Source organism: Medicago sativa, chromosome 3, assembly GCF_051527215.1.
Source record: "Medicago sativa cultivar Bolivia chromosome 3, Bolivia_mono, whole genome shotgun sequence".
Taxonomy (NCBI): domain Eukaryota; kingdom Viridiplantae; phylum Streptophyta; class Magnoliopsida; order Fabales; family Fabaceae; genus Medicago; species Medicago sativa.
The window spans coordinates 61,407,439-61,428,499 of record NC_140751.1 but is presented as its reverse complement, the minus strand read 5'-3'; the positions used below and the strand labels follow the sequence as shown (position 1 = coordinate 61,428,499).

The following is a 21,061-nucleotide window of genomic DNA, read 5'->3' as shown; positions in this document are numbered from 1 at the left end:
GAGATGAAAGCGCGTGGTAGTTCCGGTAAGAGAGGACTGCAGCAGCACCAAGAGTTCCTCAATGTCCACAAGGTGAGTGTTTAGGCTTAGAACATCCTCCCTCTTAACATAGGGTTCCCCTAAGAAAGCATCACACACAGCGAAAGATTAAGGGGTCAATGTAAAGCTTCCAGCTTCTTATGTATCATAAAAGCATTTTCCAATCACATATTTTCTCTTGCAAAACTAAATTTCCAATAACAATCTCTAAGGACGATTACAAAAAAAGGAAAGGACATGATAATAAACATTGAATAATAACTAAATTTTCTGTTTAGCTATATGAAATTTAAAATCGTGATGGAAATTGTTTTTTTCACATTTTCCACAAGGATTTCTTCCAAATTCATGACATTGGTATATAGCAATGGATTGCAACTCTGGAAGGCTTCTATTTGCCTTCATATAGAATAGGGATTTCAAGATTTCACATTCACCCATATGTAATTTTAGAAGATATCGAAAATTCAAAATCCACCCTTGATATGAGACTCAATTTTGAAAAACCAAATAATAGGATGGAATGGATAGTATAAGATCACAAATATCAATAAGAAATTGGTAAGTATAGAAAATAACATAACTCAAATTAATAAATCACCACAAACATATTTGAAACTGAGAGTGTTAAATTGACAGACATTCAGACAAATATATGGAAATCAATTCAAACAAATTTTCCAAACTAGAAAGTACTACCTTCTTCATTCTCCTCACAGTTGGTCATGATGCACTCAATTATAGACATTAGGCCACAATTTGAAAGATGGCCACTTTGCACCATTATCTTCAACAAATTTGCGAAGAGATTTCCAAGATTTTTGAGTTCAAATAAGGACGCATGTTAAAGCATTTGTGAGATGAATAATTTTTTTATCACATTTACCAAATACTAGTTTCAATTGAGGAGCGGGAGCCTGAAATAGTCGTATTACTTCTAGTGTTGCAAGTTCTTTAATACAACGTATTGGAAATATAAACACTAACTTGCTGCATAAGAAAACATCAAGTCGGTTTAATTTAGGCATTACAACATATTGTGAATTTCTTCAAGATGAAGTCGAAACTATTTGTTGCTTGTGTTAGAATTATCTTCTCCGTCACTTGCAATCATATGCTTCGATTCATTGGATGTTGCTACAATCAACATTTCTAATTGTTCCAAACTCTGAGCAACAAACATGAGAAGAGTACTTCACCAACATGGAAATGATTGATGTAATTTACAACACTTGTTTATATAAAAAATTTCTTATTTCTCCAAAGCATAATAATACTTGTCTTCTATTTCTCCAATGTCAATGTCCTTGTAGTTGACTAGTCACAGACTATAACATCAGAAATAGAATGAGAAACATGATCCAATTTCCAAATATGGTTACCAACTAGTCAACTACTAAAATTTTGTTGCTAAATTATGGATTATTAATTAATACTACTGGCCTCCTATGTTATAGACTATAGTTAAGGGAAATTCCCTATTTGTGATTCAATTCTCACATCTACATAGTTCCAATTCCTATGAAACTTAATTGTTTCTATGTTTTGTTAGGTCGTGTGTCACAAAACATAACAGTAAAGGTGTGGACAAGTTTCACAACATAAAAGGTCTCATCATTCTATCAAAATAAATAACAGTTTAAAACATCCTAATATCTATGGAGTCCAATGAGAAATACATAATTGTATTTACCAATCCCAACAATGATTTTTGTTACTTCTGGTTTTATTTAAAGCAAACAAATGTGAATAATCAATGAAACCTTGAAAAATTAAAGAGGACTAACGCGAGAACAAACAAACGTTGTGATGGGATGCTCCATATGCATATGCAGCTAAACAATCACATCTCCCTTCTTTGCATCACACACCAATATCATCATTCAAGTAGTTGGCAACCTAAAATACATATATGCAGTTATTCTTCTAATATCTAAGCTATTTCAAATGCACATTTCAGATGTATTTAATAGTCATACATCAAAAAAAGATGTATTTAATAGTAATAGTTCTTATATGTTTACATAAAAATGTGATATCTCAGTTTCTCACTTAGTTACCAAAATGTTGGAACATGCATGTTGAATGCTTCTAAGCTCCATAATGATGCAAGGTTAAGATTAACTAAGAACAAGGCTTCCCCAAATAGATTTACTAACAAAAGGGCTTAGACCCTTATTATATTGGCTGCCAGAAAAAATTCAACCAAAGTGAGTAATATAAAGCAAAGAGAAGAACATTGACACTTATGGCAATCTTAAATCAAATACATCAAATAAAACTTTGAGTATATGTAATTTGAAGCAACACTAAGATGCAGATACACACACGAACAATATACAAAATCTTAGATTACTTGATAGTAAAAACACAATCAAATCAAGAGGATCTTATAGATAAATTTATAAATTTTCTTTCTTTAGTTGTGCATTCTTTGAATGACAACAAGAGGCTCTTGCCTAATACATGAAATCACGCACTAATAGAATGCAATCATATGCCAACAAGAGGCTCTTTATAATCATCAATTAAGAGATATTTCTAAGATCCATCATTTACCTTGTTAGTTACATATGCCACATGTCGTAACCACGATCAAATGAGACCATAACGTAAATAAAACTCCGCAATGGAGAGAAACAAGACATGCATCTTATGTACCACTCTAGCACCGCAAAACGCACCATTCCAGAAGTGGGAAAATTTACCAGAAATCCAAATTTCAAAAGTTCACAAATGTGCTAAGCAGACATTATAACATCTAAATCGTAACTTAAATTGTAGAAAATCTAATGATAAAAAATCTAATGAAATATATGATTGTGAACTACTTAAAATGTACTGCACGACAAGAATCCAAAAACTCTAACTAAGATAAAATTAAAATAACCAACTTTTCACCCTTCCATCAACCATTAATCAACAATGTTTCAGCAGGTCACTAGTCATCAGACTAGACATAAAATAAATAGCATAAACAAAAATCAACCATATATATGTTGCAGTTGAATCTCATGTTCAAGTGACATATCATAGCATCTACATTTTAACATTAAGAACAAGGTGATATCAGACTTTCAATGTAGACTTGTGGGTTTAGCTTCATCTTATGACTACTGATGTTTTGAATCTCAGAAATCTCCGAAGTACCTTTTTTGGAATAGTAAACAACCAACTTCAATTTGTAACTTCCGAGACCTTGTGACTCATAAAAGCCAATCAGCAGCTGTTCATCCTCAAAAATATATAAAGCCTTTGGATAGTGACACAAAACCCGATCTTTCATGTGTGGAACACGGTACAAATTAGTCCAAGAGTCTTTATTTCCATATTCTTTCATAATCCAAACATCTAAAAACACATAAGTACTATTTGCAGAGATGCACAAACAATCCCTTAAAACCCCCAAAGTCTTCAAAAGATCCTTCTCCAAATCAGGCAACGGAAGCTTTTGATAAGACTCCTTCTCCAAATCAAGAGAAATAATGACATGTGAATAACTCACATCGTCTATTGTCAACCAATTAATAGTGCCACTTACAAATATTCCTAACCCATGAAACGAGGCAGAACATGGAAAGTCTTGAATCCTTTTCCAAGAATCTGTGCCCAGAGTATGAACACTAACTTTAGTTTTTCCATTATCACGAGAACAAGCAACAATCTTGTAATTATTAATACAATGATCATACCCAATGCTATATTCGGAGAAATGTTTATTATCCAAAGGAGGCAATATCTTGAATGTTCTAATGGAAGGGTTCCACAAAACAGCAGGACCGTTATCCATGGAGACACAAAGGATGCCGTCGCAAGTACGCATGGGAAAAAAACAACTGTCTCCATTTTTGAGACAATCAGGATAAGTAACAGTAGAGGTTGAAAAATCAGAGTTTATTGGGGGATTAAAGAGAACTACGTGATCTAAGTCGTTGGTACAGGTTATCATGAGGGGATGGTGTGTGGTTGACAAGCGAAGGTGCTTCCTTGCGAATTTATGATCGTTGATTAAGGAATTGAAGGACTTGCAGAGACAACGAAGTTGAAGGAGTAACTTAACCGGAAGCCTACACAGAATCTCAGCTAGGAGATCAAAGGGAAGAGTTGGTAGGGTTTCCGTTGCTGTTTCCTTCGTGCCTGACGCCATTCCGTTCTGTCAGGAAAAATAAAGATCGCAAAAACCTAATGTTTTTGAAGACGGGAATAAGAGGGTTCTTATACAACAACTTTGTTCACCACAAAACTTTATTTATACCAAATTCCAACTTATCAAAGCTCATTCCTTATAAATTAGGGTTTGGTAAGGTATGTAGTTTATTTATTTTTTATTTTTTTTTGTCAAGTAGCCTAGTGGCTACAATTCACACAATTAAATGTGGAGAAGTGGTCGAACATCGGCCCCTGCATATAATATGCAATATCCCTACCAACTGAGCTAAGCTCATGGGGATTTTTTTTTTTGGTAGAGGTTATGTAGTTTATTTACCCGTCTAACAATTTTTTTTAAGGGACAAAATAAAATATATTCGATAACAGACATTTCATTAGGAGCTTAATTTATTTTATTAGCTTATAATTAATTTTTCAAACGTTATTTCAACTAGCGAAAAGACGGACACACTCTTTTTATTGTGTTAATGCTTGTAGATATCAATGATATTTTATAGAAATTTTGTGTGTTAATTACAAACGATATTTTATATTAATTTTTTGATATAGATAAAAAATTAAAATATAACTATTTGTGACTTTCAAATGTAACAAACTCAACAAACCATATATATATTTTCAATACAACAATAATATAACAACCTTTAAAAAAAACAATAATATAACAAGAGATAGGATATGTTGACACCAGATGTCAACGGATTCGTTGACACCAAATTATGTCACTTGATTTGATTTGATCCAAAGGTTCTTAATAATTATGAAGATACAATTTTCGTTAGTGAGAACTTATGAATTAATATAAAAGCTTATTCTCCTAAGAAAATGCATGAAAGTTTATTCATTTGCGTAAGCTATTTTTCATAAGCTCAAAACTAACCTTTTACATAAGACTTGTGAATTAACATATAAGCCAACTTATGAATAAGCTAAGAACTTACGAAAAACAACTTATGAATTAACATATAAGTCAATCCAAACGTGTCTTAGTTATTGTGGGACTAAAAACCCAATGTTTTTGAACTGTGAGTATATAACCAAATGATTGAAATCTATTGGTTAATGAGTTCTATCAAAAAGAAAAAATTGTTTAGGAGAATCAATGTTCGATTTCGAACTGAACAATTAATTTTACTTCGAATTATTAGTGTTTATTCCCTTAAAATTGGAAAAAGTTATTATGCATAAGTCATTTTCTTATGCACCCTGCATAAACACTTCACAACCGTTGTACACCTATATTTTTCTCTTTAGACTCACAGGATTGCATACTCCTTTTTCCCTTTTTCCCATCAACGGTAACACACAGTAGAGTTCAATTGACCAACGATTCAGGATTCATGTTTCTTCTCGCTATCATCGATGCCCATCTCTAGGAGTCACACATTCATGCTCTCACACGATTCACAATTCATGATCTCCTTATTCATATTTCATACCCAAAGGTTGTAATCTTTTCGAATTTCATTTAAAGGGATTCCAATGTGATCCATTCAAACCATTTTCTTACATATTCAATTCAGTTGCTATGAAATCATGTTTATTCTCACCAATCTCAATTACAAAAATTCAATTTTGGCATATAGTTTGCATCAGTTTCAATGCATATGTGAAATGGTTGAGAACAAGTTTTCAAGCAGGAGAATGAATATCATTAGTCATTACGGTGGCGGCCATCAAATTGATTTATTTTTTTAAGGATATTGAGGATTATACATTTAGACACAATATTGCAACATTTAATCCTCAATATCATTTCTCCTCCTCCAATTGTCTCAGTCCAAAACTGAATGATGGCAATGGCTCTAGGTCCTTAGTATTTTTCACCTGCTGGATCAAAGAAAACCATTAAGTACATCTAATGGTTTTGGAGCACAACTCACAGAAACCATTTCCACAGCAAAATAGTTTTGGAGTCCAACTCACAGAAACCATTTCCACAGCAAAATGGTTTTGGAGTCCAACTCACAGAAACCATTTCCACAGCAAAATGGTTTTGGCATAATTTTATACAAAACATACTATAATAAGGACATTTGTGACTAACTTTATTTTTTTACGTTAAATATTGTTCTTATAAATTGATGTTAATGAGCTCGATGGTGTTATAAATTATAATAATTATAATTGAATCAAACATAGTGCATTATATTGAATCCCTCAAAAAAAAAAATAGTGCATTATATTGAAAATCTTCAAAAAAGTAAAAACAAGATGATATTGTTCATTTTGTTTTCCTTTTCACCGTCATGGTTAAATACAGTAAAAGGATTGTAATTCACACTGGAAAATATGTTGCACGTTCTTCTCCTTTTTCTTCATTCCTACCCCATTCTTGCAAATTTACAATGAAACCATAAAAAAGGGAAAAAGAGAAAATCCTAGAATGGCTAAAAAAAATGTTGGATTGGCGAAATAAAATCCAATGTGTTAAATCCTACAGTCATGCCACTCATTCACCAATATAAGGGGGGGTGCGGTTATCATACATAAGGGTGTACAAAGCAATTATGCTGGGCAACCGGTTAATGGGCTGGGATTTATGCAAGGTGCATAAGGATTCCTTATGCATGATAACTGCACCCCTTAAAATCGTGTGGGTTAGCAACAAAAAAAATGAGTATATTAATTATTGAAGTTATAATTACTTCTTCGAAAGATAATCTAGATTTTTATCTATACTATATATAAAGAAAACTACCTCTTTCAGCACTTTTGGGTTGGACTTTTCTTTCCAAAAATACCCTTAATTTTAAATACAAATATCACATGTAACAGATAGATAAGAATAAATTTAATTTAAATATTAAACTAAATGTAACAAACGTGAGCAAAAAATAATGTTAAAGATTGAACTTTAAATCTTCTAAAAAAAATTAGTAACAAACATGAGCAAAAAATAATGTTAAAGAATAGACTTTAAATCCTCTAAAAAAATATTAGTAACAAACGTAAGCAAAAAATATTGTTAAAGATTGGACTTTAAATCCTCTAAACAAAGATTAATAATAAACGTGAGCAAAAAATAATGTTAAAGATTTGACTTTAAATTCTCTAACGTTATGAATGTCATTGATCGTAAACAGAGTCAAGTATTTTTTGTTGATGGTCCCGGTGGAACAGGTAAAACATTCCTTTATCGAGCATTAATGACAACTTTGAGAAATAGAGGAAAAATTGTCTTAGCAACCGTGTCATCTCGTATAGCTGCAACATTATTACTAGGTGGTACAACTGCACACTCCCGATTTAATTTACCTTTTGATGTACAACCAAATTCCATCTGCAATATAAAAAAGCAAAAAGATCTTGCAAAGATTATTAGAGTAGCAGCTGTCATAATTTGGGATGAAGCCCCAATGACAAACATATACTGTTTAGAAGCATTAGATCGAACACTAAAAGATATTTTAGACCGTGATGCTCCATTTGGTGGCAAAGTTATGATCATGGGTGGAAGTTTTCGTCAAGTACTTCCAGTTATTCAAAAAGGCAGTAAGGCACAAATGATATCTGCATGTATTATTAGGTCTTATTTGTGGGCTAATACCAAGGTCCTACATTTGGTACAAAATATGAGATCAATGAATGATCCTGAATTTGCACAATTTCTTATGCGAATTGGTGACAGTGTTGAACCTACCAAACTCAATGATATGGTGAGGATACCTCCTCAAATTGCATTACCACGGGAAGGAGAACAGTCAATACAAACTCTTATTGATCGTATTTTTCCACAATTAGATTTGCATGGATGGGATGCATCGTATATGGTCGAAAGAGCCATAATTACACCTACAAATGATGATGTTCAAAAATTGAATCACATAATTATCAATCTTCCGGGAGATGAACATAATTTGTTGTCATTTGACGAGGTTGAAGGGGATACTCATACAAATATCAACATGAATTCTTAAACTCAATTGCTCAAGGAAGTATCCCACCACATATTTTAAAGGTAAAAAAAGGTGCACCTTTGATGTTGATGCGAAACATAAACCCTAGATATGGCCTGTGTAATGGGAGACGATTATTATGTCGTGGTTTATTTAAGAATATGTTGGATGTGGGAATCCTAACATGAAGCAATGCTGGAAAAAGAGCATTCTTGCCTAGAATTAAATTAAAAACAAATGCGAGTTCAGGACTTCCCTTTGTGCTTAGTAGAAAACAGTTTTCCGTTAAACTAAGTTTTGCAATTACCATAAATAAGTCACAAGGGCAGACCATTCTCAATGTCAGAATCTATCTTCCATGACATGTTTTCAGTCATGGTCAATTATATGTAGCTTTATCAAGAGGAGTTTCTCAAAATTCAACAAAAGTTCTCATTAAAGAAAGGAAAACAGAAGGAGAAGATGGAGACTTTACGAAAAATGTAGTTTTTAAAGAATTTTTTTTATTTTATCGCAATCATTACAATGTTTCTTTTACATAACATGTCATTTATACATTTATGTTATGATGATACTAATTACTATTAGAATAAACAATAAATGATCATTATTTTATATGCAGACAAACTAAAATATGTTGAGTTCAAAAATAATTTTGTTATATGCCTTGACAATATTTTGTTTATAAATTAATATATCAATAATTTCCATTAATATTTTAAAATTTTAAATTTTAATCAAAATTATACAAACAAACATAATAAAATAATCACATGCGTTAGCGCAGTAGAAAAAGCGGACAGACGGCACGATAGTGCCCGTCAAACATAATAAAATAATCACATGCGTTAGCGCAGTAGAAAAAGCGGACAGACGGCACGATAGTGCCCGTCTTTCCGCTAGTAACAAAATAATTAAAAAGGAAATAGAATTAACTTAGAGGAATACCAAGATGCGACAAAACAATATATTCCCCTTCACATGATACTTAATGTGCAAAAATGCTTTTGTAAATTCTACATAATCCGAATACATTAACACAAATTGGGGAAGCACTTGGTCTTTGACAAGCCATGCAATGGATGAATCCCTTATATAAATTCTACTATCATTTTTATAAGATGACTTGGAATTTGGTGTTATCTTGAAAAATTGTAGGCAATATTGGGTTCCATTTATTTTGTTTGACTCTTGACTTTTAAGTAATTTAACATATTTATCAACAATGTATATTGATTTTTTAAAATTGTCCTTCAGTTAAATTTTCTGTAGATTCTCTTTATCGGAGATAATGTTATTCGAGATGCTAATTGTGAGTACCTATCTCAACCAAAATATGATTTTTGGTTGTGGGAGTCGGATGGTTCATTTAAGTTTCAGTTAAGCAGTAAATTAAAATAAAAGTATGATATTAATTAGAAATATTTTATTTTTGTCTTTCTAATTGGACCAAACTAGTGGCCATTAACATAAAAATGGCGTGTGTCCTCTTGTTTGAGAAATCACAACATTCAACACATGAACAATTTCGGTTTATGTAAAATTAGTTGTTTTGCATGTGCAAGGATGTTTGTATGAAGTTACATAAAGCATGCATGATACTGTGTTAATTTGGTACACTGCCAAGGATGTACCTTACCTGCAAAATTTGTTACAAAACAAAACTATGGTCAAAAGTAACATAACCACTCTGAGGCTCACAGTACCATACTAAACAACCATTTTTTCAAAAGAAAAAACTTGTTAGTTAAGTTTCATGCATAGTCTCAAACCCATGTTGAATGTTATAGATTATAGCTTATTCATCATGTGTTATTTCATAACTTGTTAAAAGTTTCAAATATCAACCTCATCATTTTCATTATATATTATAGCTTTTTCATGCATAGTCTCGTACCATGATGAATGAACAACCATTGAAAGATACCATCATGGAGATGAGGGAAGATTTCATGATTTCACCAGTTGGTGACAGTAAACAAACATTTAGAACTGCTCATTTTCTTAAACCTATTGCAAATTCCATCCATGAACTTAACTTCAATGAGTTTAACCTTAACTCATCATCATCATCATCATCTTCTTCTGTTTCTGAAGCAAAGGAGTGGCCTTTGAAAATCCATTTCAATGGGTGGCACTACCCACAAGAGAAATGGGTTAAGTGGGTTGATGAACTTCAGCTCAAATATGAATCAGTGTGGAAAAAAGCTAGCATCTTTGAACCTATAATGAGTACTAAGAGCTGTATAATTAAAAATCAAGACTTGGTTTGCGGGGTTGTTGAGAAATGGTGTTCTGAAACAAACACCTTTGTGTTTCTATTTGGTGAAGCAACAATCACTTTGGAGGATGTCATTGTTTTGGGGGGATACTCTCTCTTTGGTCATCCTGTTTTCACCCAACTCAAAGATCAAGAGATGAGAGAGGTGGAACAAAAGCTCATCAACATTGAAAGCCAAGAGAGGATTTCGAAAGGTATGGCACCTTCCACATCAGTGTGGATGGATATTTTCATCGATAAAGGCAGTGAAGTTGAGCATGAAGCATTTCTTGCTACTTGGTTGTCAATTTTTGTTTTCCCTCATAAATACTCTCTAGTGAAAAGTTCTTTGTTTCCTATTGCTGTTCATCTAGCTAGAGGGAATCCTATTTCTTTGGCACCTGCTGTTTTGGCTAGCTTATATAAGGATTTAAGGTTGTTTAAGAACATAATTGTTGATTTAAAAAAATGTCCTGATAAATTTCCCTCTATGTTGGACGTTAATGTACAGTCACCCTTTTACCTTGTTCAAGTTTGGGTTTGGGAAAGGTTCAAAAATTTGCAGCCACAACCCAAGTTGATCAATAATCGAGACCATGTATTGTTCAGGTGGCATAATGTTAAGGCCTTGAAAATTGACAATGTTAGGTTGGCATTAGATTCAGCTATCAATGATTTTATTTGGCGTCCTTATGTTCAATATGCTGATAAGAGTGGAGTGTTTTATCCAAAGGATGAAACTTTGGTACCATTTAAGAAAGATTTGGTAGTAGAACAAATGCTCTCCTTTGTTATATTCTTGAGAGTTTCTGAGCTAGTTGGATTTGAGTCTATAGAGCAATATCTACCACATAGAGTTGCTATGCAATTCGGATTTGATCAAGATGTTCCTGGTTATGTGTCTAGACTCAATGAGACTGCCGTTGCTTGGAAAAATTACTCCAGACCCTTATCTGATACAAGTTTATATTTTCCATCTAGATATTTTGAGGCTGGTATTACCTCACGTTATGCAAAGTGGTGGACAAAATCAGTATTACGTCCTCAAGGTTTCGTTAAGAATTTTGAGTCGCTAAAGAGAAATGCAAGTTCATCAAAATGTGAACCTCGTGCTAATATTCCACCTGAATTTCCTTCTCATAAACTAGTTGGCTGCGCTGTTACTATTGGAAAATCTTGCGATGATGGTTCAAATACTAGCCAGGGTGATAATATTGTTCCTTCTGGTTCTATTCCTAAAGTTTTGAAAACTATGTACTTTGAAAAATCTGTTGAAGATGTTTTTTTTTTTTTTTTTGACACACTGTTGAAGATGTTTTGTTAGCTGAGAAAAATGTTGATGCTGGGGCTCATGCACCTGCAAAAGATAACACTCCGACTCCTTTGATATCTGTTGAGGATTGTGAGCATGTCTTGGAAGATGTTGATTTTAAAGATGGAAATGAGAGCATTGAAGGAAGGTTGTCAAGTGACACAATCTGCCAACCTGAGATTCAAATTGAAAGCTATAACTATTTATTTGAAGTAAGTGTAGCAGAACTTGAACGGAGAATTAGCCGACTCGAGAAAGTGGTTACAAAGTTGAAGATGGCAAGGTTAGGCCATAGTTGAAAACATTATTAATTAGCTCAATGAACTGAAACCTTATTGCATGTTCACTTATGTTACTTATTTCTTGTACTAGCTAAGCTTCATGACAATAATGTTAAAAAACAAGACCAAATGAAACATGGCCTTCTAGGACATTAATGTTGGTACTTTGTTTTGTTTTTACTTGATTATTACACAAAAACATAGTTATCAATGTTTACCTACTTGTGTTGTCAAAAAAAAAAAAGTTTTTCAATTTGTATAAATTCATTAAATTTGCTGAGATATCAAAGTTATTTTATATTAATGCGAGGTATCTGAATTTATATCAAATAAATTCAATTATAATGTGCTAAATTATATTGTTCCAGGTGGGGAAGCTAAAACATTACCATTTTCATTTTCTATAGTAAACTGTATTAATAGCATGGAAAGTGATTTTGAATTCATATCAATTATGTAAAATCTGTTCATAGATTTTGTATGGACTTCCTATTGATATGCCAAAGTTTTTATAAACAATGAAATAGCCGTAATAGCCGTAATGTGAAATTGTTCTATTGTTTAATGTGAAGTTCCTTTAAGAGACTTAATTAAGATATGTTTTTAAGACATAACGAAGTTTTGAGAAGAAAACTACATCATTTTGATAGTGTTGAAGACTACATCTGTTCTTTTTATGTGATTCCTACACAATTGTCTCATTTAGGTAATGTGTTTGTGATGTTATCTTATTCGCAAAATGAGGATGAATAAGCACTAGAAAGTAAACTCGGAAGAAACGCCAAAACTCAGATTCACGCAACTAAAGCACAAAATCATTAACTTGTTTCGGTAACAAAAGACCAAAAGCCACCGTAATCAGTATGCAGAATGCGATTGGTGGTGGGAGAAAATCAGTCGCACGTCTAGAGAGTGAAGGAGAGATGAAAGCGCGTGGTAGTTCCGGTAAGAGAGGACTGCAGCAGCACCAAGAGTTCCTCAATGTTTGGCTTTTCACCTTCTAAAGCAGCTAGCAGTCGTAGGATATCCACAAGGTGGGAGTTTAGGCTTAGAACATCCTCCCTCTTATCATATGGTTCCCCTAAGATTAAGGGGTCGGGTCAATGTAAAGCTTCCAGCTTCTTATGTATCATAAAATCATTTTCTAATCACATTATTTCTCTTGCAAAACTAAATTTCCGATAACAGTCTCTAAGGACAATTACAAAAAAAGGGAAGGACATGATAATAAACATTGAATAATAACTAAATTTTCTGTTTAGCTATTTGAAATTTAAAATCGTGATGGAAATTTTTTTTTTTTTCACATTTTCCACAAGGATTTCTTCCAAATTCATAACATTGGTATATAGCAATGGATTGCAACTCTGGAAGGTTTCTCTTTGCCTTCGTATAGAATAGAGATTTCAAGATTTCACATTCACCCATATGTAATTTTATAAGATATTGAAAATTCAGAAACCACCCTTGGTATGAGACTCAATTTTGGAAAACCAAATAATAGGATGATAGTATAAGATCACAAATATCAATAAGAAATTGGCTAGGATAGAAAATGACATAACACAAATTAAGAAATCATTACAAGCATATTTGAAACTCAGAGTGTTAAATTGACAGACATTCAGACAAATATATGGATATCAATTCAAACAAATTTTCCAAACCAGAAATTTACTACCTACTTCATTCTCCTCATAGTTGGTCATCATAGTGATCATGAAATATTCGTATTACTTCTAGTGTTGCAAGTCCTTTAATACAACGTATTGGGAATATAAACCCTAACTTGCTGCATAAGAAAACATCAAGTCGGTTTAATTTAGGCATCACAACATATTGTGAATTTCTTCGAGATGAAGTCGAAACTATTTGTTGCTTGTGTTAGAATTATCTTCTCCGTCATTTGCAATCATATGCTTCGATTCATTGGATGTTGCTACAATCAACATTTCTAATTGTTCCAAACTTTGAGCAACAAACATGAGAAGAGTACTTCACCAACATGGAAATGGTTGATGCAATTTACAACACTTTTTTATATAAAAAAATTCTTATTTCTCCAAAGCATAGTGATACTTGTCTTCTATTTCTCCAATGTCAATGTGCTTGTAGTTGACTATAACATCAGAAATAGAATGAGAAACATGATTCAACATTTCCAAATATGGTTACAAACTAGTCAACTACTAAAATTTTGTTACCAAAATATGGATAGATAATACTACTGGCCTCCTATATATGTTATAGACTATAGACTATAGTTATAGAATTTGAACTCATTTGTTGCTTTACAACAATTATGCGACTACGAAAGTTGCCAAAGTTAAAGTCTCAAAATAACCTTGTTCCTCTAAGTATTTCTATGCAACAATTATGAGACTATAACTTTTGCAATTAGTCCCAAAACATTGTTATCCTTCAATCATAAAAGGCCAACTTCAAATGCAGAAATTGTCAAAAGTCAAAACAACGATCCTTGCCAATTATTTATTTTTATGTGGTTTCGTCATCATTTAATGAATAAGTAAATGTTTAAACGAAAAATAACACAACCATCAGAGTGGCGCAGCGGAAGCGTGGTGGGCCCATAACCCACAGGTCCCTGGATCGAAACCAGGCTCTGATAATTTTATTTTTTTGAATTTTTCAGAATTTCGCTAATCAAGCCGTTCATATACTGTCGCTTTTTTTTTTTTTTTTTGATTAAATAATCGGTCAATCCAAAGGCTTAATACTGACGTTGACGTTGTTTTAAAGTATCACGAGCATGCTTTTAATTTGCGCAGTAAATTAGTGCTTTTTTGAGAAGATTAATTTGTAGTTTTGACTACAAATTTTTTTTTTTTAGTCAAAACTTGTAGTTTTGACTATCAAGTTCTATTACTATTTTTTTCAGGGAAGTTCTATAACTATTTAATATATTTTTTTTAGAGGAAAATGCAGGTATATATTGGTAAGTTGAGTAAAAAAAGGTGCATGCTTGTTATATAAAAAAAAGTTATATATTGATAGCTATGAAGCCCGGATACTCCAAAATGGTGCCGTACCCGTGTCGGATACGTATCGGATTACCGATACTCCGCGGATACTCCCAGATACGTATCCCAGAAGTATCCGAATGATTTAATTTAATTTTTATTTAAAAATATATTGGATACCTTAAGGATACGTTAAGGATACTCCCGGATACGTATCCCAGAAGTATCCGAATGATTTAATTTAATTTTTATTTAAAATTTTTATTTGTATTTTGATCACAAGTATTAATTTTTGTAAATTGGGATCATTATATTGACCATTACTTGAAAAGGGTGACTATCTTCATACTACCTTGGTATCATCATAGTGCAAGTTGTTTATATGGTATGTTTTGGTTTAAAGGATATCTTAGTTGGTGAATGGTCCATTGTATTTTGACTTGGTGTAATTAGTTTTAAGATTTCACGCTATTTATTTTTTGTGCGTTTATGTCTAATATATATATATATATATATATATATATATATATATATATATATATATATATATATATATATTGTAAACGTATCCAAGCCGTATCGTATCCTAAATTTGAAATTTTTGACGTATTCGCGTACCCGTATCGTATCATACCCGTATCCGTATCCGTATCGGGGCTTCATAGATTGATAGCAATACACAATAATTGGTTACAAAATCAACAAATAAATCCTTCGAAAAAAAATCAACAAATAAATGTGTTTTACGTGCTTAGAAACTTACCACATTCTAATCGTTTAAAAATATAGCTTGATTTAACCATGACGACGAAAGTTGTCACTTGCCTACATGATAATTGTATAAGGACGTTAAAATGTCACTTTTTAAAATGAGTAATGATATTTTGACATCCATTTGATGACAACTTTGTTGACAACCTTATTTTTCTCACTTCTTATTGGTCAAAAACAGTGGAGAGAGAAAAAGGGAGAGAGAAGATAACAACATCATGTGAGTATGAGAGAGAAAGTTGTCCAAAAGTTGTCAAAAAGTGGTTGTCAAAATATCATTTCTCTTTTAAAATATACATATGAGACTCTCTCACTTGAGATCTCTTGGTTGGAAGTTGATTATCTCACCTTTGATTGAGGTCCATAGTTTGAAACCAAAGAAAGGGTATGCTAAAGTGGCATACGAGTTACAACGACAAAGTCAAACCAAAAATTTGGGATGACAGCCATCAAAATAAACTAAACTATATAAATCATATCTACAACAAACCATCAATGATATTGTTTGGGATGACCATAGAATCAATATAATGGTGGAGTATAACTCACTTATCAATACACAAATCACTTTCCTTTCAACTCATTTTTAATCAAAAATCAATTTTGCATAATCAATCATTCAAAACTAATTATTGTCACCGCAAAACCAAACATACATTAAATTAGGCATTGATCAAATGTGACACCGCTTGCTTATTGTATTTTTAACCAATAGTTTATATTTATGTAATGTGGCCTCAGTTATATGGTATTATTAATTCCACATTACTTATTCATAATACTACAACAAATTATAAAACTAAGAAGAATGATAATATCCCTCAAAAAGAAGAATGATAATAAATGTTCTAAACATATTGATTAAGAAATCAAAAGAAGTAACTTTGTATAAAAGAAGTGTTGTAATTATTACATTCAGAAAATAACAATTAGTATTTTTAAGATAAAATTTTATTTGACACTACCAATCAAAACATTTAAAAATTCCACATTTAAGTGTAATTATAAAACTAAGAAGAATGATAATAACCTTGAACTTTATTTGACAATATGAATACCAATCAGTACCGTGAATATTCCAACACAATAACCTTGAACAAAAATCACAAATATTTATATTTATTTGGTTTACAACTTAAATACTTCTTAAAATATCCCACAATCTGAAATAAAATTTCTCTTCGTACAATGCAAATAACAATCACTTCTCCATTTCAGTTATCACTCCTGTTAGGTTTGTCTGAATTGTTATCCTCCTAAAACATATTCAAATCAAAGCAAGATTTTCAGAACAAAATAGAGAGATGAACAAAATATACTTTGAAGTGCAAGAGTAGTTAAAAATGTAAAATACCTCACTGAAAGGAGCTGGAACCCAGTCATTGGTTGCTGGATTGCCCTTAGTAGAGTGATGAGAGTCATGAGTGTCGTTATCTGGTTCTATGTGGAAGCTTGTGTCACTTTTTTCAACTTGAATAAACCCTTTTCCTGTCTGTGGTGAAAGTAAACATATTCATGTAATATTTATGATTACTTTCCAAATGCTATTATTTTCTCAATTTCATATTATATTTTTTTTTTTTTGACAAAACAATCTCATATTAAATGTTTTCTAAGGTTATTGACAAATTATGATAATAACATAAGATATTATTCTCTCAAAAAACATAAGATTTATTAACTAAAATGGTCTTATTAATATAATGGATAAAAGGGACGGGCCCAAGTGTGGCGGCCAAGTGCCAACTAGCTTTACCATCTCTAGACAATAATTCTAAAACAATGATATAATCGAATATAATTAAACGTGTTCGTGTCATATCAATATCGTACACAAATACATTTTAGATACCAGACACACCGATAGACCCTCGATCCAGCCCTATCTTTGATGACCATTAACTTTTTGTATCTTTCTTTTCTCTATTGATGACTTGAGATGTCGTGATAACAAAAGAATCCAAATCGATGTGTAAATGCTAGATGCAAATCTAGGTGATCTATTAAATATGATTCGTTGGCATTAATTGAATATAAAGTTTTTTTTTTTGAAGGAAATTGAATATAAAGTTGTCCCTCCATTAGAAATTAGAAAATAAAATAGGTACAATATTTTACAAAACAAATTGACTTAAACAAAAAATCTTAATTCAACAAAGTATGTACATGAATGGATTTGTGAGATACTTTGAATATTTTGAGAAAAAATAATACTAGTCAAGTAGGAATGGAACTAAATACCGTGTGATGATGTTTGTCTACGCTGTTGAGATCTTTGTAATACTCTGTTTCCACAAATTCTTCAGCTACTTCATTTCCATCGTAAACCAATTTCTGAACATAATTGTGGAATGAAAAAGGGAAAAAAAAAGGTCATGACAAAAATATTTGAAGCACTCGAATAGACACTACGATTTTTATCAAAAATATTACTACATTCTTTTGATCCTATTTACAAGAGACAATTATATCAACAATTTGGTTATATGAGATACATCAATTTTTGTTGAGATAATTGACTTACAAATAGGACCAAAGGCATTACTACTAGTAGTACTACATTTTTACATTATCATCACCTTTAATTTTTTTGGTCAACATGATAATAATTAAAGTCCGTTGTTTCAAAAAAAAAAATTAAAGTCTAAAAATACTTTTATAAAAAAAAGTACAAAGAAATAGAAATGTGAATCCTAAGTTAATATATTAAATAGAAAGTGAGAAATTTTAACATCAAGCGTTTGTAGTCCAACGGTCAGGATAATTGCCTTCCAAGCAATAGACCCGGGTTCGACTCCCGGCAAACGCAAAATCATACTGTTTTTAATTTTTATTTTTTACAATTTGATGTCAATTTTTATTTAACTTATTATGAAACTGGAAACGTGGAAATAAAACTTTAAGAGGAAAAACATTGTGTTTTAGGAACAAACCTTCTCTTGAGGATCATTTTCAAGACGTTGAAATTGTAGCATTTCAGGAACAGAATTATCTGAGACATTATTATCAACATATTGAGAAGCATACTCACTACGTTGAGGCTTTGTGTGTCTTTTTGGTGCCACTTCTTCAAAATGGTGTCTTGTTTTTGCTTCTATGGATGCTTCTTCTTCAGCTGAGAGATGAGTGTCACTTCTGTTTGGCCTTCTAGCCTCCTCCATTTTTTTCCTTACCTTCTTCTCTTTTCTAAGCTTGTGTAAATTATTTTAGATGCTTGAATTTTTTTATCTTACTTCTAATTTTGTGTATTTTGTGCAATGAAGGGCTATTTAAGTTTGGTGGCTGTGGTTGATATTTTGGAATGGGATCATGAAAATATCTCTTGAAGGACTTTTTGATCTAAAATATCTTGGAAATCTTATCCATTTTGTCTTGTGGGATGAAAGTGTTTGATGAGACATTGCTATCTTCCGTAGCCTGTAGGCCAAGTTTAGGTGACAATAACTCAATTGATAATAAATATGGTTTTCACAATCAAACCGATTCAAGTAAATATTGCACAACAAATTGAATTTTATTAGATATAATTGGATAAAAAAAATTCATAAAAATTTACTGTTTAAAAGTCATGAGACAATTGTTAGCAAGACTCTTTTGTAAAAACAGCTCTAATTAAATTGGAATTGGATTATTTTTTAAAATCCTTCCATGTGGATAAATTTTATTATTAATGTGAAGTTCTTGTTGCATTTTTTTGTTGAGGAAATGTTGTATTAATTTTTTATTTCATTGATATTTTTAATATGACTTATTAGTTAAATAAGGTACTATTATTTATAGGTCAAATACCACTTTTGATCCTTTTAGTTTGACAAAATTCTCAAATTAATCCTTTAAGTTTTGAAGGTTTCAATTAGGTCCTTTTAATTTGACAGAATTCTCAGGTTAGTCCTTTAAATTTCAAAAGATTCAAATAGGTACTTTTAGTTGCTAAATTATTTCACTGTTACCCCTGCTGTCCATAACTGGGAAAAGGAGTGGACCAACTCAACAAGTTTTTTTTCCCTAAGAATAGCAATCCACAACCAGCAGTGCTATATCTCGCGATTTATATCATAGCAAAATCGTCCCGACGTATTTACCACGTTAGATGCTTGTTTGGCGGAAAAAATGGACGGTGGGATTGAAAAGGAAGTTTCTACAAAAGGACAAATACAACCGCTCGGGATGATATCGCGTGAAGTGGTTTTGCGAGAACAAGCATTTCTCATCCACAACAACTCATTTTTGTCTTAAAAATTGGCCCACGTGGAAGAGAAAAATTAGGAAGAAAAAAAAAACTAGCAATTAAGTGAAACAAAAAAGAATGATTTGCAATTTATCTTGGCATTGTTGGTACAATTGCTTGCTTTCTTCTATGGAACTTTATGTTCATATCATAAAAGTGTAGCCACTTATTGTTTTGTTGGACATGTTTGATGCAAGTTTTTTTTATAAATGAAGAATCTTCCAATGAACATGACAATGAAAAAATCAAATTTTATATGATATAGATACAGCTGTGGGAAAAACAAAACTGTCTCATTCAATGGTTGTTCCGATTCGCTAGTAGAAAGGGTAAGGCTCAGCTTCATTCCATGGATCTATATGATACGAATTGGATGTCTCTATGTACATTACATTTTACATGCATGCAAAATGAGAGCAAGTAATGATTCATTTGTGCGATGACTTGGTCCTCGTTATTTCTGAGGGCAGGAGCAAATATTATGCAGTAAATAGTGTCAACAATGTTGATAATGGTTGATTGGAAAGACATAAATGTTTAATTAAGGTTCCCGATTGCACCGCGATTTTGAGGGTTCTGGTTAGTTTATGTTGTAAGCATCTGTGTAAGGTAACTAAGGTTTTTAAGAGGGTTATTTGTTTTTCATGATGATGGTATGCTATAAGGTTGTTACTATGTGACAAATGAATTAAGGGTCTAGGTTGGATCCTTCACAACTTTTTTGAAATCAAGTGCAAATTTGGCGTTGGTATTCTCTTTATGATGTCGGTAAACGATCCGTGTTTTGTGGAATTGAAAAGAACATTTTGTTTCACAAGAGTGTGGCCATCATATAGTTCACTACTACCTAAAGGATTCTGTTGGTGAATCATTCCTTGCAGTTGTAGGCACTGTGAGAGGAGTGTTAGCCACATGTACAATGATATTTCTGAGGAGTTCCTGGAAATTTGTGGGATGGAAATTCCACCTTGTTTCAAATGGAGATCTAGACGAGAGGTGGTTGATTGGCCGACATCGATGCTATCAAAGCAGCATCTGCAAGAAGATAGAAGTGGTAAGTTGATATTTCTTATTTCTGATCTGATCAGTTATTGCCATATAGAACTGCTTTGTTCATTGC

At 32.1% G+C, this 21,061-nt stretch overlaps 2 protein-coding genes, 2 non-coding genes and 2 pseudogenes across 4 annotated transcripts; 4 read left to right on the top strand and 2 right to left on the bottom strand.

Annotated features, from left to right (window-relative positions):
- Positions 1-3,091: 3,091 nt before the first annotated feature.
- On the bottom strand, positions 3,092-4,186 carry LOC146938880 (F-box/kelch-repeat protein At3g23880-like). The gene has a single exon (XM_085749696.1). The coding sequence runs from the start codon at positions 4,184-4,186 to the stop codon at positions 3,092-3,094; it is 1,095 nt and encodes a 364-aa protein (XP_085605822.1).
- Positions 4,187-6,737: 2,551 nt separating this feature from the next.
- LOC146938879 (uncharacterized) lies at positions 6,738-9,509 on the top strand (annotated as a pseudogene).
- Positions 9,510-9,879: 370 nt separating this feature from the next.
- On the top strand, positions 9,880-12,091 carry LOC146938878 (uncharacterized; annotated as a pseudogene).
- Positions 12,092-14,518: 2,427 nt separating this feature from the next.
- On the top strand, positions 14,519-14,590 carry TRNAM-CAU (transfer RNA methionine (anticodon CAU)). Its single transcript has one exon. It is a non-coding gene; the product is annotated as a tRNA-Met (tRNA).
- A 2,143-nt stretch (positions 14,591-16,733) lies between these two features.
- LOC146938875 (uncharacterized) lies at positions 16,734-18,956 on the bottom strand. The gene is made up of 4 exons (XM_085752753.1): positions 18,647-18,956; positions 17,955-18,047; positions 17,068-17,205; positions 16,734-16,969 (listed from the first exon to the last, which is right to left on the bottom strand). Exons 1-4 carry the CDS (start codon positions 18,872-18,874, stop codon positions 16,928-16,930), a joined length of 501 nt encoding a protein of 166 aa, XP_085608879.1. The 5' UTR covers positions 18,875-18,956; the 3' UTR covers positions 16,734-16,927.
- On the top strand, positions 18,451-18,522 carry TRNAG-UCC (transfer RNA glycine (anticodon UCC)). The gene has a single exon. It is a non-coding gene; the product is annotated as a tRNA-Gly (tRNA).
- Positions 18,957-21,061: the final 2,105 nt, after the last annotated feature.